Genomic DNA, 18898 nt, shown 5'->3' on the forward strand with positions numbered 1-18898 from the left:
TTGGAAACATACTCATGGGCTCTGGATCGGAGTCTTGATAGCTTTTAGTTTTGAAAACTGAATTTTATTGATTCTTCAAAAGAAAAATTGTAAATTAATTTAGGAGATTTACACCACCAACTAAGGATGAGCCTGTCTCATAAACACTGTGGTCCTAATCCAACAGAACACTACAGGGCACCCATAATTACCTGATGACTGTATTCAGATTTAAGTGTTTTACTCATAATATTGCAGTCAACTGCTAGAGTGTAAACTAAAAGCTAAGTCAAGTCTCTTTGATATCTGAGCCCTGCTTTAAAGCAGCAAATGGCTACTGCAGCTGGTATTCCAATATTTTCATCAATCCCAAACTAAAGGTACTGCCTCCAAATCAGCAAAGCATGCTCAAGCTGATGTCAACTCAGGTAATAAGACCTACCGAAGGAATTCAGATTTCTGAATCTGTTCTTTCTTTTTTGCTCTAGAATGACTACTTTCAGTGGATTTAAGCCTCCATTCCTTGCTGATATGAGATCATACTTGATAGGTTTCCAATGCTTTTTGACTTGGTGTTAAATTAATGCTGTGACCCTGAGCCATGACCTTTCTGGTACACTATGGTCCCTATTGCAGCCATAGAACCTCTGAAAAGACCATGTACTATAATAATTATTTTGGGCATCTCTACATTCAACAGGCTGTGATACCTCTAACTGCAAAGGCAAAATCACGTGCATCTTCTCACTGCATCAGGAAGGACTCTCTGGTGCCTCCACTATTTTGTTCATCCCCAGAACAAACTGGTGCACATTGATTGCACCTGCCCTGCCTCATCAGCACTGATGTCAATACTCAAAGCTGGATCATAAACATTTACCACTGTCTTCAATTGCCTAAAAATTGGTAGCTTTGCAGAAAATCAAACCATGCCTTTCATGAAAGGAGGAGCCTGTAAATGATCCCTTATTCCTGGCAACATGCAGAACTAGAAAAATAAAAGATGACTGGCCTGTATATCCCTACTCCCACAAATATTTACACACACTCTCCAGTGCCTGTAGTGCACGCAGTCCCACTGAATCCAACAGGACTACTCGTGGCCCTTCGTTCAGCGCCAGGGTGAATTTCGTACATCCTGCAGCCTCCTCCCAGCCGGCAGCTATTCACTCCCGCTCCAGGATCCCTCGGTCGACGTGTCGCGCGTGAGGCACGCTGGTGTGGGGAGCCTGGAGAGGTTACACTCACGAGGAAACCCCCGGCTGCCTGCCATGGACGTGGGGAGCGCAGGGACGGGACCGTTCTCCTCCCGGGAACACCACGTTCCACTCGAGCTCCCCCGGTCACTGAGGGATGCCCTGTATGTCCCGTCCCGGGCTGCTCCCCACGGACAGCCCCAGCTGCCCACGGCCCCGCAACCCGGGAACCCCGCGGTCCCGCGGGGCGCGGCGGGACGGGGTGCGACGCCCCCAGCCCCATCCGCCGGCGGGACCCCGAGCCCGCCCCCGCCGGCCGGCCCCGGCCGCGGCCCCTTCCCCGGGGCGGAGGGAGGGAGGCGGGGCCGAGCCGCGGCTCCGCGGGGCCGGGTCGGGCTCCGCGGGGCTGGCGGCGAGAGCTGGGTGCCGCCGGCGGCCGAGGAGCGAGGGCGAGCGGCAGCGGCCGGGGCTGCGCAGCAGGGCCCGCGGCGGGGGCATGGCCCGGCAGTAGGCAGGGAGCGCTCCGCCGCCCGCCGCTCCCGGCGGCAGCCCCGCCGCGCCCCGTCCGTCCTATGTGACCCGCCCCGGCGCCAAGATGAAAGGTACGGACGGGAGCGGGGCGCCCGCTCCGCCGCCCGCACACGTGTGCTGCGGGCACCGGGCAGGGCAGGGCGTCATGGGCAGCGTGCGGGAACGGTGTGCGGGCAGCGGGCAGGCGGCGGGCAGCGTGCCCGCGTGTGGACGGTCTTCAGCAAGGGCACAGTGCGGGCAGGGCGGTCTGTGCGGAGGGTGCCCGCCGGGGTGAGCCGTACCCGGCAAGGTGCTGGCAGGACGTCGTGCGGGCAGGTGGCGGGCAGGGCACGCCGGCTGCGGGCAGGGCACGGGCAGCCGGTGCCGGGAGAGGCAGAGCGGGGCTCTCACCGCGACCCCGGTCTGCGGGGTCTACGCCGCCGCCGCGGCTCGGCGTGCGTCGGTCAGTCCCGGACCCGGGAGCGGGCTGTCCCTGTCTGACTGTGTGAGTGTGTCCCGGCATGTGTGTGAGTGTGTCCCGGCATGTGTGCTCTCCCCAGCACGGTTTCTCTCGACACCCAACTTTTATCTTCTCCCTCGTCGGTGCTCCGAGAAGACTTGCGTTTCTCCCTGGTTTATTTGTTTATTTTTTGCCAGCGTTTTGCGATGTTCTTGGTGTTGCTTCTAAACATCTGGCAGTGATTAGGTGCCAGTAGAGGCTTAACTGGCTTGTGAAATGTATTTGGCGTATTTCTCCTCTACATCCACCGACTGGAAAATTTTTGGTCTTTGCTTTGCATCTGTTCAAACTGAAACTATGTTTCTTTTCCTTTTTGGTTTTTTTTTCCTCCCTTCCTTCTCTTTTTGTGTTAAATGAGTGAAACACCTGACCCCATCCTACATAGCTGTGACTGAGAGGTATTACATACTTTAAAACGAAATAAGGAAGCAGATTTCCAAATTGCTACACTGTAACCTAGTAAAGATGTATGGGGGGGTGGGGTGCAAGAAAGCCTTCTGTTTATGAAAATTGATAGCCTTACAGCAAAAGGCAGAGGCTTTACTCACTGGGGAATACTTACAATGAAAACATCAAAGGACATTATGGAAAATTTAGGAGTTAGTTGGGACTTTGTGAGAGTTGAATCCAGTTTTTCTTCAGAGGCAAAAATAAGCTTAAGGAAAAGACGTACATATATGAAAATTCTTTTGGGCGCCAGTGTGCCTGTTCTTGGATTGCAGAGTTTTATTCCAGATGCCAGGAGGCCAGTAAACATCATGATAGTTACACTGAGTTTCCAGAGTCTAGGACACCAAATGATGTGATTATTTATTCACTTGCCAGAGTAGCTGCCTGAAGGGAGGAAAAACTTTTGGGGGGCATTTATTTTGCAAGCCCACATACACTATTTAAGTTACTTCCGACACTGTGGCATGGTGTCTCTCCAGGGCCATGCAACATATTAGAAATAATGTATTTACAATGTTCTTTATTTATTGGCTGCTCATGCCAAAAATTTTGTCATCAGCTTGTCATTCTCAGTGTAAGTGTAAGGGCAGGAACAAACCAAAACAATGGGGATCTGGTAGTACAAACCTGTGCCTGTTATCACTGAAAGCCTTGCACTCCATTCTTTGGGGTTCTGGGGAGAGGTGGGATGCAAAGGACGGGAATAACACATAATGTAGCCTGTGTCTCCTTCCATTCTGCCTCCACTGCTCTTTGCAAAGCAGAGAAGTGGCATTCAAAGGGAAGATATAATTCCTGCTCCTGGAAGCACTTGCTGGTGCCCCACGCTCAATCAAGAGGGAGTGCTAGTTCTTACCATTTGGTTTCCCTAAGAGTGATCACAGCCAGCTTTATTTCTTTCCCCCAGAGAGTTACAGAAATCAGTAATAAAACATGCAAAGAAGAACACTTGAATGACTGTGCTAATAGCAAAAGAAAAGCTTCAAACAAATCATCACATCAAGTGCCTTTGCCACTGTTAGGGAAGTCAGAGAGCCAAACCAAATTTTGACTCAGTGATTTCCTTTTCTGGGTATGGACTTGGCTTTTCATATTTTCTCTTTAAACCTGATGGTAGTGATAATTGTAGGACTGTAGAACTTGGTATACCAAGTTACACATTTTTCTCAATAAAAACAAAAAGATCTCTTGATTGCAGCTGTCTCTGTATCTACTGTCTCTGGAGAATGGAGGAATATCTAAATAATTACATCACTAAATATCTGTAAGGAATAAATTATATTTCCCATTGCTGGTATTTGTAATGTGTTATGTTTTAAATCAGTAAAACAAATTGAAGTTTATGTTCAATATGCTGGCAGTTTTATTTCCAGCAAACAACACTGAGCTCACAAACTTTGTGATTATTTTTAGTAATAATTCATGTGACTTATATGGGGATCTGACTGCTTTAGGGTCAGATTTATCTTTATCAAATGATACTTCTAAGTTGTAGTTATTTATTGGGGTGTGAAGGAGTGCTCGTTGCCTGGGAAACAAATGAAAACAGCTTCCTCATAGTCAAACACCACCACATGTTCAAAAACGTTGGCCCTAATTTAAGACAGGGACAAGCATCGTTAAAACTGAGAACTTCTTCCCATATATCTGCAATATATTTTGTAATTACTACTTTAAACTCTGTCTGTAATCACTACTGTCATGGTGATAAGTATTTTCCTGTGAAATATGGATACTGTTTGGATAACCAGTTAATACTAATGCCCAAACTCAGGCAATGGCAAAGTCAAGGTGGTCATTTTGGGAGTGTTGCTCCAGGATGACAGAGAAGCTCTTAATTATGATGCTCAAAGTAGCTTAGCTGTTTCTTTCCACCATTCCTCTGCCTCCCCCACCTCCTCCTCCCTCTCTGCCATCACAAGCACCTTGCTATGTACCACTTGTACAGCCATGGTGCTGGAGGACAAATCATCTAGGATCCTGTGAGTACTGGGATGTGCTCAAGAGCCTGGAATGTGACCAAATATTCTGTCTTGTGCCGTTCCTCTCATATGCTAAAAAAAAGTGCATGGGGAGAAGCAGGTTTGTCCTTGGTTGTGTTCCACGGGAACCAGTGAAGCCCACAGTGCCTCAGGAGCAGCCTGGCCTGAACGCCTGCCTTTCTCAGCATCGCTCCTTTACCTCAAAGGCAGCTCAGTGTGCTCCATGCTCAGTTCGCAGTAGATAAGAGTACACTGAGCTCTCACAGGATATGCCAGTTCAGCTTACCCCAAGTTTGCCTTACACAGTGAACACTTTATCAGACAATTAATTAACGTATCAGCCTGTGTTGATAAAATTGTCTCTTCTGTGGGACTTAGAGCCTGGATGGAATTTGCAAGTAATGCCTACATTTACAAAAGCTGACTGTGCATGCAAGTTCAGTTGTTCTTTCTTGACTACCTTGAAAAGTCTGAAATAATCTATTTATATGATGTTTACCTTCTTGACAGGTTTTGTATTTCTCTTTGTTTTGATGCCACTACTAATTTTAAAGAATAAAGGAATAAAAGTTATGATTTTGTAACACTGGGGGAAAGTCCCTCTCTCCTTTGTGTGCACAAAATCAAATGAACAGTCATCTGCAAATAGGTCTTTCCTGGTTAGAAACTTCAAGAATTTCAAAAAAATCCAGTCCAGAGCATTTTGCAGAAGTTAGAAAGCATCTGAAAATCAAGGATTAGAAGTGGAGTGATCCAGTAACCTTTCCTTAGTCCAGATATAACAGAGCTTATATGAATAGTAACATAAACATGAAACATATGCAGGTGGTCTGAGTGGTGTGTGTTGGACATGTCACAGGACCCTAAAGCAGAAGTTCAAAGGCATGAGCAGTTACAATAAATGTGTGATAAAACACAGAACAAATCCTGAGCAATGCTACTTTACAGTCTGTGTGTGTCCTGAATTAGTTGGTAGCACAGAGGATTTTAAATACATGGATGAGAAAGATGCAAGCATGTGTCAAAGGATATTCTTATTAACAATATAGAGGAAAACAGAGCTATGAAATTACAAGAGAAACCTATTATTGCACAGATAGAAATATTACTATACAACTGCAAAGGATATTGAGCAGAATTAGCATATAAGCCATTTATGACAGGACCGTTTTCAGTAAGAACTTGTAATTGTTCATCATTGCTTCAATTCTACTTTTCCAGCCACCTAGGACTGAATAGGACTAAGAATAGCACGAGCAAGCCTATCCCTGTGAGGAAGGGAGTAGTTTAAAATCTCCTGTGGCTCTTTCTTCTCCTACTTTGGATAACGTAGATTCATTTTAGACTGATTTTGCTGCAGCTGAGGGCTGAACAGAGCCCTTTTTTGTCACAACCACTAAACAGTTTACTTAGATCTACACTGAAAGACCGTTGTGCCCAGAGGTTCAGACACTTCTGCCTGCTAGGATAAGGAGAGAAAGGTAATCTTGCAGAGAGATAGAGCTGATCAGACCTTGCAGAGATAAAACAGAGTAAAATAAAGGGAGCTGGGAGAAATGTCAAGGATGAAAGCAGCTCAGTACTGCAAAGGATGCATGCCCAGTTATCTTCAGCTTCACAAAACGTTCCTTATCCTGAGGTTCTGTGTGTCAGAACAGAGAATCTCTCCTTCCAGCCCTCCCCCTTTGAAAGCAAAATAAAGACGCTTTTTACAAGGCATGGAAAGTGAACCCGATCTTCTTCATAATGTGAGTGTGGTCTGTGCGAGGGAGGGAGCAACCTCAGATGAATTGTCTTTGGAGTTTGACCACTTCCACCTAAAACTGCAATCCCTTTTGGTGCATAAATTTGAGGTGCAGACTGGGCCATCACTGGGGAACAAAGTGAATGAATTATGGGAGGTAATAGAGACATGTGTTGTTAGGAATGTGTATGCCATTTTAATACTGCTGTTGATTGCCTCCTCTGACATACAGACAGGGAGGCACGATTTTTCAGTGCACTAATGAGAACAGATCTGTTTGCTCTTAAATCATTATTTTGAAATACGATATGATTTAAACTTTTGACTTCTAAGGTCGATCCTCCACACCACGCAGCTGCTCTTGACCCCGGTATGGTAATGATGCTGTGTGGCACTTATGGGCTAACAAGTTGCATTCAAAACCCCCTATTTAACCCCTATTCAAAACCCCCTTGTGCCTAAAAAATAAAACTAGAGTGATTGTTGTTATACCTCTAAATTTCACAATCTTCTGTCTTTTTTTGTGTGTTCTTAATGTAAGTGCTCACATTTTTTGGGCATAGCAGTGGGGGAATAGATGAAGACCAAGATACTAAACTGCACCCATTTGTCATGATTATTGTTTTGCTTGTTTTATGCATGTGTTAGGTGATGAGAGACACCAGCCAAGTCACAGGATAGTACCAAGGGAGGATCTCTGATCTAGGACATTGCCTCTTTGAGTCACGAAGTTAAACAGATAAATTTCCCAAATCAGCAGTCTGGGATAGGACAGAGCTGAGGAAAAGCCTCAGTTTTGTTGCCAGAATCCAAGCTCAAACAACATCACAAAGGATGCTTTGGGATGCAGGGAGGTGGGCTCTCTTCCAGGACAGCCTCAGCTGAACCTCTGCCATGGCTGCCTTAAAGACCAGGTACTCTGCAAGTGCAGAATCCGTGTAATCCCTGTCCAAAGGAGTTTGCTGCTTGTCAAGCCAGACAAAGGAAGGGGTGGCTAATATGGACACAACACACTCAGCAAACAACAGTGACTGTTAGTTTGACATGTCAGCTTGGGATCCTGTCCATCAGGATGTTCTTTAAGTGTGGGGTGGGATTTTATAAGGGAGGGCTTATCAAAATAGAGGCAGAGAGTAAGACTTGACTATGAAAAGGGCCTATAAGGAAAAAGTAGTGGAGAAAAGGCAAAATAAGAGGACAAGTGAAATAAAGCATCTGTGAAGAGAGAGGGGAATGAGCAGCCCATTAGCACAAGCAGGAGACTGTCCAGAAAAAAAACTGTGAAAACCAGTGGAAACTAATTAGACTGATGAAGTCATCAACATCTGAAGGCCACAGCTGCTTGCTGTGCTTATGCTGGCTCCATTTCACCTCTAGGTCAGCAGTTTGAATGTAGACCCAGTTAGTAGTGAGCAGAAATGCATATAAATCTGGTGGCAGCTCAAAAAGCTTTTGAAATGTGATATGAGAAAGATATTGGTGTCGCTGTTCTCATCTGTCTGAACAGTTGTTAATATTACAGAAACCTCACTAGTGGATGAGTTTTGCCTTTCAGTGAAAGTGCTGAGATGAAGAGAGTGGGCAGAAGCAGCTTTTTGACACTGCAAGCAGTCTCTCATGAAGGAGATGCACTTGTTACACAGTTCTGAGCAGAGTTCTTCATCCATGCTGACTCATGGGTTAAAGAGAGGAATATTGTGATTTTCATCTAATGGGCACAGCTTCTTTCCAAATGGTACAAGTAAAAATCTCTCCTTGATAATATTAGATTGATTTTTACAGAGTTGCACTGGGATATAGCTCTACAGTTCCCATTAAGTCAGTAGGAAAGGTAGGGCTCTAGCCATTAAAGCCCTTTGAGAGAGACATTTATTTTAGATGAAACTCTTACACTGGATGGCATTTTTACTACAAATTAATCTTACAGTCTGAGTTCCCAGCCTGGTATTTAGGGGTAAGTTCTAATGTACTGTAATTCAAGTTTTCAGGGGGCTATAAAGGAACTTCTAAAATCTGAAACTTGGCATGACAATTTTCAGCCCAGATGCCTCATTCTCTCCTGGAATAGATTTTCCCAGATTTTGAAATGCAGTGTAGAATATTGGTGTGTTTTCTTTATTTAAGACTTCGAACAAAGTCTTTAAACAAGGACTTTGTACTCATGTTTGCAGCACACAAGTGTTCGAGAAATTATTGGATACCACATGTCTACAGCCACCATATGACCCAGCATCTCTAATGGTTTTGAGGTCTTGTTTGCTTCGTTAGTTAATTAGGTTTAAATGGCTGAGCAGGGTGTACTCTTAAAAGGAGACAGCTGGACACGTACATTAGTGGTGTACTTTCTGTAACACCTTTCATATGCCAACAATGACACCTGCGAAAGGAAGGGGCTAAAATGGAAACAACTTCCCTAAAATCACCTTGCACCAAAGGCTCCTCAGATCTGGTGCCGTGGTTTTATGCCCTGTATTGTCTCAGGGGCAGATTTAGCATCCATTTTGGCTCCAGGCCAGCTCTTTCTTACTTGACCTCAGAATGACTCATAAGTGATCCATGATTAATTTATTTAAGATTTAAGAACAAGAAATTAAACAGTTCTGCTCCACAGATTTGCTTTGCCTCTAGCAAATTAATCAAATGAGAGTCTAATTTGTTTTAGATTAAATGAATTCCCTCTGTTCGCTGCGTTAATCCCCAGCTGAACTGCCTTTTTATAATTCCCACTCCCTTGAAGCATTGTACTGTAACTTATTTAACTCTACAACTGTATTTATTAGAGGTGTTGCAGTAATAGCTTATAACTGGAGGGCAAGTGGAATTTGGCATTGATACTCAACGGGGCATGGATATTGCCAAAATATCTCAAAGGGGTTTTTTGGTTTTTTTTTTTTTAGACCAGAACTCTTGCTTTGCTCTGACTCCCTAAAACATTTGACTTACTGCTGCTGCTCAGCTACAGTCTGACAGTGATTTGTAGCAGTTTGCTGTAAGCTCCCCATGACAATCTGTTCTAGCATCCAAAGAGACTCTTGTAAACCCAATAAAAAAGGAGATCTCCAGTGGCCCTTCCCCTACATGGTTAAATACAATTGGTTGCTCACACATGTTTCTGTTCTGCCCAAAGCTCACCTTTTTTATGGACCTTCCTGGTGCCAGAGTTCTGTACAAGTCAGTGGAATAAGAGACCAGCTTTTTATGTTTCTTCATCTTTCTTATTCTGGATTCTCTATCTTTTGGTTCACAGCTGAGAACTCACTTGAGCATCTTATAACTAAGTTAGGGCTGGTCTTCCCAGTACTAAAGAGTTAATTCTTGTGACCAGGACATAACAACAAATTCTGCTTGATTGTCTGCTTCAAGGAGGAGTCTGCCCTCCATAATTTTCACCCATGAAAATAAGCCTTGCCTACATATTAATATATGTGTATGTAACAGAAATACTGCATTCATTCCAGTCCTCTGCAACTGAGAAGGACTGGATTTAAACTAAAGAGAAATATTTCTAACTTAAGGCTTTCACAATGTCAGACAAGCCCCTCCTACACCACTTGCAGCCCCACTCAAGTATGGGCACCACTGATGTGAAAATGCAGAATTTCTGTTTCTAAGATCAGCCACTGGTGCTCAAAGCTCATGAATTTCTGTCACACCGATTTCTGATACTGCCTTTAAAAGCATAAGCCATTAAAATGTACTGGAGGTGTTCTTAGTATTTTCTTTCCTACTTGGTGTATATTTTCTTAACCTCTGTAATTCATAACAGATCACATTTTCATGGTTTTCACTAGAAAAGCTGTTACTTTTTCAATGAAAACTTAAGTTCTCCTGTATTTTCGTGATTTGAAGCTATCAGGAAGCTTTGAGATTTTTGTAGAACTTGTGACAAAAGTTTAACATTTCCTTCACTGGAACAGGGAGCTGAGGGTCAAGTTTCTGCTGCCTCCAGTGAGGACAATGCTACCCAACAGGCATGGGACGAGCAGGCTGGGTGCAGGGCTTTGCCTTAGGACTTAAATTTTGCCTTAGGCTTAATTTTTAATATTTCAAACACAGACTTCTTTTGAGGTCAGACTTTCAACCCATCTTAGTCTGTTTTTCCAAATTTCTGAATTTGGAAATTTCTGAATTTGGTAATTTCTGAATATTTAGTCTAAGCTTACTTTATTAATTTCTTCCATCTTTATTTTCCTTAAACTTCTAACATTACAATTAATATTGTAAAATATTGTATTTGCACATGATTTCAGCAAAGTTGCAGTTGTGACTGAAAGAACACTGAGCTTTGCCTGTTAAATAATTTTCATAGACTTCCCTTAAAATTGCATTGACTGCCCCTTGCAAGATCAGCTCACAGAGACTGAAAAACATTTAATGTGATGTTTGAGATTTTTGTGAGCGGGGAGATGGGTCACCACTTGATATAGCTGTCCTTGCCCATTTCCACTTGTTTCAAATACTATGAGTGCTCTTCAAAATTAGGAGGTGAATGAATAATTATTGAATAAAGAATAATTAGTATATAGAATTACATATAATATAATTATATTGAATAACTAATGAATAAGTATTCAAAGCTTAAGGAAAAAAAACATCCCTGGCATGAATACCATGCAGCATCACAAATATTGAAAAGCATATATATATTTAAAAGTACATGTGTGTATCGAAATATGTAAAATGTATTTATATAAATATATGTTGCAAATACAGAAAAGGCCAAAGAAACACAAATGTGATTAAAGTTGTAAAAGCCAATGCTGTTGGTCTAAGCGTGAAAAACAAGACAACTTAGGGAAGGGGCTGTCAGCCTGGGAGGAAGGTCTTGGAGATATGGTGTGGGATGAAGCTGCAGGATTTAAAGGTGGCCTGGCTGTATACATCAGATACGGATGGGATAAGCCAGGTTACACTCCTGAGAAACAAAGGAGGCAATTGTGTTGCAGCCTGATAGCAGGAGAGGGCAGGAAGCTAAGGGCTCTGGAGCTGTTATCTTATTTTGTGCAGCATTTTATCTTTTGTGCAAGAAGGGAAGATTTTTCCTAAGTAGCTCACTGTTGGGATGAGAAGTTGGTTGTTGACTGTTTATGGTTTATTGGTATTTGTCTTGTTTAGTTGGGGGGCCTTGTCTTCAGATAGCATTCAGGACAATTGTGAGGGTTTGTTTGGTTGGTTTTTTTAAAGGCTTCTTTCTGCTTTCAAAATCAGGATATGTTTATTTGCCTAAGGAACATCCACTGGCTCTTCCACTTCTTAAATGCACATCTGAATTGGGGGTCTAGCTAAAGATACGGACAGGAGCACTGCTGGCAGTAAGCAAAATGTCTTACCTAGTGTTTTTAGCTGTTTAATCAACAGTTCTGCCTCAGTAAAGGGTGATGTTCTGCAAAATTATGCATTTCATGGACTCTGCTGCTGCTTCAGGCGAAGTCTCCTCCAGACTTCTGTTCGTGGCACCTCGCAGGTCACAAGGAGGAACAAGACAGATTTCCTGCTGGAGACATGCACTCAAATCATTTAGGCTTTGTTGAGCCTGGATGGAGACTGTATCTTTACCTTTGAATTCATCCCCCCAAGGCTCTGTGCTGGCCCAAGTTAGCTGTGGCACCAGTTAGCCCAGTTTTGTGATGCAGAGCAGCCCAATCATGCAGTAAGTCTGTGGGCAAAAAAGGTCTAACTAAACACAGACTTCTTACTCCCTCACACGTGTTTATCTGCTTTGAGCTTGCTTCTCCTCCACCAGTCATTAAATGTTTCCTCTGGGAAATACAGAACTTGGAGAAGAACAGCCTGGGCTGTGCTGCCTTCCCAGCAGTTGATGCAGAGGCTGGTGCTGGTGATGAGGCAGGGCTTTTGCCTTTCCTGACTCAGCAGAATGAGGGGTTGTCTCGGTGGAAGGAGGCTGAACACATGAACACAAACATATCCTTTTTTCTAAAGTAGTCATGGGTGTATTTCTTTTGCTGATGCCAGCCTTTTCCTTTGCTGCCAGAAGGAAGTGGAGAGAAATTCAGCTTCTGACAAAATAAACTTGTGATTATTAGCATATTACTACTTGCTAACTATAAAGATGAGAACAAAAGGCATGAGGGAATCATCAAATGATAGAATATGCTGAGCTGGAAGGGACACTCAAGGATCATCAAGTACAGCTCCTGTCCCTGCACAGGCCAGCCCCAAGAATCACACCATGTATTTGAGAGCATTGTCCTAATGCTTCTTGAACTGAGGCAGGGTTGGTGCTGTGACCAACCCTGGGGAGCCTGATATTTTCCTAATAGCCAACCTAAACCTCCCCTTACACAACTTCCATTCCCTCAAGTCCTGTCACTGCTCACCAGAGAGAAGAGATCCATGTTTGCCCCTCCACTTCCTCTCACAAGGAAGTTGTAGACTATCCTGAGGTCTCCCCTCAGTCTCCTCCAGGCTGAAACAAACCAAGTGACCTCAGCCACTCCTCTAGAGCCTTCACAGTCTTCACCATCTTGGTTTTTATTTTTCTTATCTGTTTGAGTTTATCAGTTCTGTTTCCCATTTTTTATCGGATCTGACATTTTCAGGCCAAGCTGCATGGGAGGTGGTGGATGGATGGATGGATGGATGGATGGACAGCCATCCCCTCTGACTACTGTGGTCCAGACAAGCCTGACCAAGTGGCACATTGGTGACAGTTGTGGCTGTCATTGTGATGAGGGACATATCAGCCCTGGTCTGTACTTAGCTGGCCAAGCAGGCCTCAGGATGGCTGCCAGGTGATAAATCTGCACAGTTTGTAATCCAGAGTTCTGCGGGGGATTCTGTTTGGGGGAAAGGCTCTGAACTGCCTTCTGCACTTGGAGACAGAGGTAGGATAGGAGCAGCACAGGGGAAGAGCAGTAGCATGCCTAACAAATCAATTAAACTTACACGAATTCATGAACATGCACCTGTAAAAACTTCTTCCCATTTTTTTCCAGTGGTAGTAGTAATAATCTGCTGCTGTGTGTTTCTTTCTCCAGACGACTTTGCAGAGGAGGAGGAGGTGCAGTCCTTCGGCTACAAGAGGTTTGGTAAGTGCTAGCAGTCTTCAGCTTGCTTTTGCATAGTGCTTAGGGTAAGTCAAACACTTGCCATGATAAACCTTCTTGCTGGCAGCATCAAAACATACAGGTACAGTCCCATCATCCACATTCAATGTCCTCCCAGAGGAAGGTGTGATGTTTAGACTTGGTTTATTTTCTTGGCAAACATAAGGCTTCCAAAATAGTTCTTTCATTATGAAATTGAAGCCCACACTTGAAGAGAAATGAATGTGCAGGCTGTAATAAAAAATGGGCCATGCCTCTTACATGTCCTCTTCCCAGCTGGGCATTGCTTCAGCCCCCAGACAGATGTGCAGCAGGGTTTGTAGGTGTTCCCCAGAGTGGTTTCATGGGATCTCCTGTAGACTTGCAGAAACTGTACTGTCAGCTGAGCCAGGACATAGGCTGTGCACTTCTCTCAAAGGAAAAGGAAAAGGATACGGTATGAATGCATTCTAATGTCAAAAATTATTAAAATTAGGTTGGTCACTTTCTTTCCTTTTTCCACTTTCCTCCCTTTTTCCACTTTCCTCCCTTTTTCCACTTTCCTCTTTTTTTTTTATGTTTGTTCACCCAAAATGGTCTTCTCCTGTGAGGTGGGCAGTGCCACACATCTGTGCACAGGGGTCAGCAGCCTTCGAGGCCCCTATTTTCAAGGCTCTTGTGATTTTTTTCTGAAAACGTTTCAGTCTCTGCAGTCAACAATTTCACCCAGGGCAGGGGAATGCCTGTCCCCATGGCAAGGGGAAGGTGACGTGGTGGCCTCTGAGCTCCCACAGTGCCAGCTCGGTGTTGGAGCCAAAGGGGCTCATCATCAAAGCTGCTGGTGCCTTTTCACCTATAAGTCATCAGAATAATGGTTCACCTCATTTTTTCTGTCCTGGGAAAGTGGCTGCAACAAGAGTCACTTTCAGTGACCCCAGCTGGCAAGTGGATAGGAAAGGCAGGCTGAAAATAAAAATGAAAAATAAGTCAAAAATTCCTTCCATCCCAAAAGTAACAGGGGGAGGCAGCGTAAGATGAGGAGTTTGGGAGGTGGGGATCACATTCGCATGACCTTTTCTACCCCCTGAACTACTCCACTGCTCCCTGCTGCTGAGCTTTATTTTGGATAGATCAGCCAACCACAGAGCCAGCATCTGTGGCTTGGAAAGTCCTCCATAAGGCTGCACACAGGGTTTTTTCCTACTTTTGCTGTTGTTGTTGTTGTTGTTGTTCTGGATTAAGCCCTGGAATAGCAAAAAAGCAAAACAAATCTTGAGAAATAGGAAGAAATGCTATCTGTTCATTTCTGTCACCTCCAAATGAGTAAAAAATATTGGTATTCATTAACAGCTATAAAAATAGGTTCCCTTTGTGTTATCCTCTACCTGGCTATCCCTGGTCAGCACTCTCTTGCAGTGAACTGCAGAGAATTTTACCGAGCAGTGGGTACTCCATTATCCTTACTATCCCAATAGTAAGTGCGCTGTTGTGACATGATGGGATTTTTGCATACTAACTTGCTCTCATTAATTTCTTTCTCATGGGTATTGTGATGCTGCCAAGGTGAGTTATTTCCACCCTTAGAAATGCAAGACCATTTCCAGAAATGCTTGTGCTGTTGGGCTTGGCGGGGCAGCATGGAGGGAAGAGAGGACTGGCAGCCGGGAAATGGTAGGAGGAGATTTCACCACAAGAGGAGGAGTCAGGGTCGTTCCACCCTTAGGAACCAACCATAACTGCCTTATGCCTCAGGAAAACAACATTTCTGTGGTCAGGGAGGTATCCCAAATATCTGCAGTACAGATGAAGAGCCTTGCTTGACTAAAGGGAGAATAGGATCATGAATGAAGCCATAGCATTGGCACTGGTGAGAGCTGTAATTCAATAGTGTCCCAATCCAAGCAGCCTTCTTTGTCCACACTATTTTGGAGCCCAAACTTCCTCCCATACTCTCCTCATCTTTCCCAGCATCATGGAGCTCAGGGAGGATCTCAGCTGACCTGGTTTTCATACATCCCTGCACCAGCATACATGCTGTTTGACTGCAGATGCTCATGCTTTTGTGTCCCCTAAAGGGTTTATTTCCCCTTCTTCAGAAAACCTGACTCGGTGTATTTCCACCTCTGTAGTCTCTGCTGCATTTCCAGGCAGCCTCTGAGCGGCCTCTGGAGGGAGCGGGAGCCTCGTGCCTTCAGCAGTGCTGGCAGCTTCCTCACCTGGCACTGGGCTCCTCCAGACAGAAAGGTGACGTGCACATCTTTAAAAGACTCCAAACTCAGTGGACAGCTGGGTCAGCATTTCAAGTGAAGCACTCTTGGCTCTTTGGGCCAAAATGCATCTGGGTAGATCAAGCTCCTGCCTGACCAGTAGGAAATGTTACATGTGCTGTCTCAGTTGATGTTCCCTCTTGGCCCTGTGTTCTTGATGGTAAAAGAAGGCAGGGAGGAATCCCAAGGCAAGAGCCAAGTTTTATTACACAAACCTTGATAAAAGGTCGTTTTGAAAGAAGTCCTGCTGGCTGGCACTGTAGAAATGCCAGTGCTGCTCCTGTACAGCCTGCTGGTGTGGGATGGGATAAAAACAGCAGTGGGGTTTTTGTTTCAGGAGTCATAGTGCAAGAGCAGTTGTGTTAATATATTGTGACTGGAGAAGTCCCTGTATGCTCCATGGACATGAGACATGGAGGACCATGAGTCAAGTACCTTTGACTCCATCACTTGGAGGTCTTGTTTGGAGCACAATGTGCTCTGAGGGGCAGAAGGCTAAAGTATAACTGGTTTGTAAAAAATGTGGCTAGCAGTCAGTCACTGCTGGCAGCTGGGAACATGTGTTGGTCAGCATTTGGCAGGCAAAACCTTGACCAAGCTGCTTTCCTAGAGTTCAGCTGAGGAGTTTATTATTAGCTGCTTTGTTGCTGGAGCCTGTAGTTTGGTTGAAGGAAGGAAGAGATCAGCAGAAGGAGGGAGGGAGAGAGACATTCTCCAACGATTCTCATTTTGGGGAAGAAGTTTTTGAAAAGAGGACTGAATATGCACTGTCTTATACCACTTCCCCTTTTTCTGAATCATTCTGTCCTTCCTTTTCAAATAAGTTAATTTCTGGGAATTTGTCAAGCTGCTGTATTTTTTAGTCAATAGAACATTAACCGGTCATATTAAGCCAAACATACTAAGCATAAGACACTAACATATTAAAGAACAATGACAACTCCTAGGAAAATACACATCAGATTTTTTCTCCTTTGAGCTTGGGACAGATTTGCTGCAAGGGGTCAGCGAGAATGAGGAAAACAGTTTTTCCAGCTCACTGATGCTGTTTACTTCTTTTCAATGGATGCTACAGATGTGCAGGGATGCTGCCGGAAGTTGCTCAGCTGCAGTGCCTCCAGATTGCTGCACTGAAAAAGTGAGGAAGCGTGTTTCTTTTCCCAGTTACTTCATCTTCAGCCCCATTTCTTAGGCTGTTTTAAAGTTATCTGCTCCAGATGGCAAGCTAAGCCTCTCCACTGGTTTTCCTCTACCAGATTGCCATCAGTGTTAACTCTTTCATCAATCAATGTCGCTGGTTTGCACCACCCCATGCACAACTCACTTTGGGAAAGAATGAATGAGGAAAGGGCAAAACTTCCTTTCCAATATGATACACTTTGGGGATGCTAAATCTCAGGCATGAGAGCTCAGACTAGTTTCTAGATGGTAGACAGAAGGATGAGATCTCTTTCTGGCAGGATTTGACTCTTTCTTCTGAGATTCAGGCTCCAGGTATCTCCACAGGCAAGGGAATTGAAGGTATCAAATGGACTCCAAGGTAGAAGATCTGATCTTCCTAACTCATGGCATTCTGAGGTAATAGATGTAGAATTCATTGCGCATTTTGTTTCTTTATGTTAATGTTTAAGAACTTAAGATCTGCACTTTAATAAATAGAGTCTTTTAAGTAGAAATTTCACCATGAAATTTACTGATTGCATAATTCGAAGCTACAGTAAATATGGAATTGCTGAATGCAGAGGAGATGGTCTTTGAACTGTTGCGAAGCACACTTGTTGTATTTTAGAAAACAGACTTCAAAGAAATGAGCTGAAAGTCCTGCTGATGAAGAGAAGCTTCCCAAGGTATCAGAAGACAGGACCAGTACACTGTAGATAAGTGGAAGACTAAACAGCTTGTGTAAGATAATTACCCTTTGCCCTTGGCAAACACAGCCAGAATTGCAGACTGTGAGCCTTTTCTCCTTAGAAACACCCATCTTGGTCCCCTCCATGCTCTAGACAGTGAGTCAGGATACTCCTCACCTTCACCTCCCCTCTTCCCTGCTGAGCTGTTGGTAGGAGACAGTCTCCCGTGTCCCCAGGGAGGTCCAGTGCACACCAAGGCACTGTTCCTCCAGCCTTCTCCACACCCCTGAGGTCAAGAGCTGAAAGGGAAAGAGGGATAAAAATTAGCAGGGGCCCCCCTCAATGAAGGCAGGTACTTCTTTAGGTATCTTTTGTAGGGTATATAAGATATGACTGGGTCAGGATACCCCTTCCGTGCAGTTACAACAATCTAGCTCCTAAGCATGATTCCAGGTGTAAGAATCAAGTCTAGGAATTTCTGGACCAGGAATGGATGAATCATCCTGCCATGCACTAAAAAAAGATGAGGGGGAAAAAAAATGGTCTAAAAACGTATTTGTAAAATTTTTTTCCCTGATGAGTGGCTTGGGAGCAGCTGAACTAGATCCATTTAACTGTTTTCTCACCATGCACTGTTCATAGCCTTTTATACAGTAAGAAGCTATATATAATTACTTCACCTTCAATAAAATACAACTTAGGGAGTTTCAGGAGTGTACAACTGATAAAAGCCATGTGAATAGGTTACAGCAAAAATGAAAACTTTAAGATACAAAGCTTTTTCAGAAAAGGGTTTTTTTAAAAAGTACAGGGGATTTTGTGCCTATGAATAATTGTTCAGATATGATGAAAATTCATGGCTCAGAATTTTGCGATAGTTCAAGAGTAGCATTTATTCATTAACACTGCACAGACAGAATAATTTTAGTCCTTGTCTCTGGATAAATCCAGGCTATTGTTCACAACTCTAATAGGAAGCACCAAAAAAATGTCTGGCATCAGCCAGGTGTGCTATAGATATACACAAACCTTAAGCCGCTTTGGAAAAAAAAAAATCCTAAGCTTTAGGAATTTGTCAACTTTTCTTTATGGTTTGTAAATGACCAGTGAGGGATTTCAGGTGCCACAACCACATACCTCCCTGGGCGTTCTTTCACATGTATGCCTGCAGTGTGTAATCATATGGCTCAATAAAAAGTCACTCATAATCACAGAGCCAGAGCAAAGTCAGGCACGTTGCTTCCAGTTCACTGATCTGGCCATGTGTGACAGATGAGGATTTTGCCTGCATGCGTCCTGGGGTATGAAATCCCCGCTGAATGGTGGTGCCTGTGTGGCTGTTCATTTTAGGCCA

General features: G+C 44.0%; 1 protein-coding gene across 1 annotated transcript in view; it reads left to right on the forward strand.

The window, feature by feature from the left end:
• The first annotated feature begins 1617 nt into the window (after positions 1 to 1617).
• COLEC12 (collectin subfamily member 12) overlaps positions 1618 to 18898 on the forward strand; it is a 96460-nt gene continuing 79179 nt past the window's right edge. Inside the window, exons 1-2 of the mRNA XM_032123197.1 lie at positions 1618 to 1777; positions 13380 to 13430. Of these exons, the coding sequence (XP_031979088.1) occupies positions 1771 to 1777; positions 13380 to 13430 (58 nt within the window). The 5' untranslated portion in view covers positions 1618 to 1770. The remainder of the gene's footprint in view (positions 1778 to 13379; positions 13431 to 18898) is intronic.

The sequence above is a fragment of the Corvus moneduloides genome, chromosome 1 (genome assembly GCF_009650955.1).
Source record: "Corvus moneduloides isolate bCorMon1 chromosome 1, bCorMon1.pri, whole genome shotgun sequence".
NCBI lineage: Eukaryota > Metazoa > Chordata > Aves > Passeriformes > Corvidae > Corvus > Corvus moneduloides.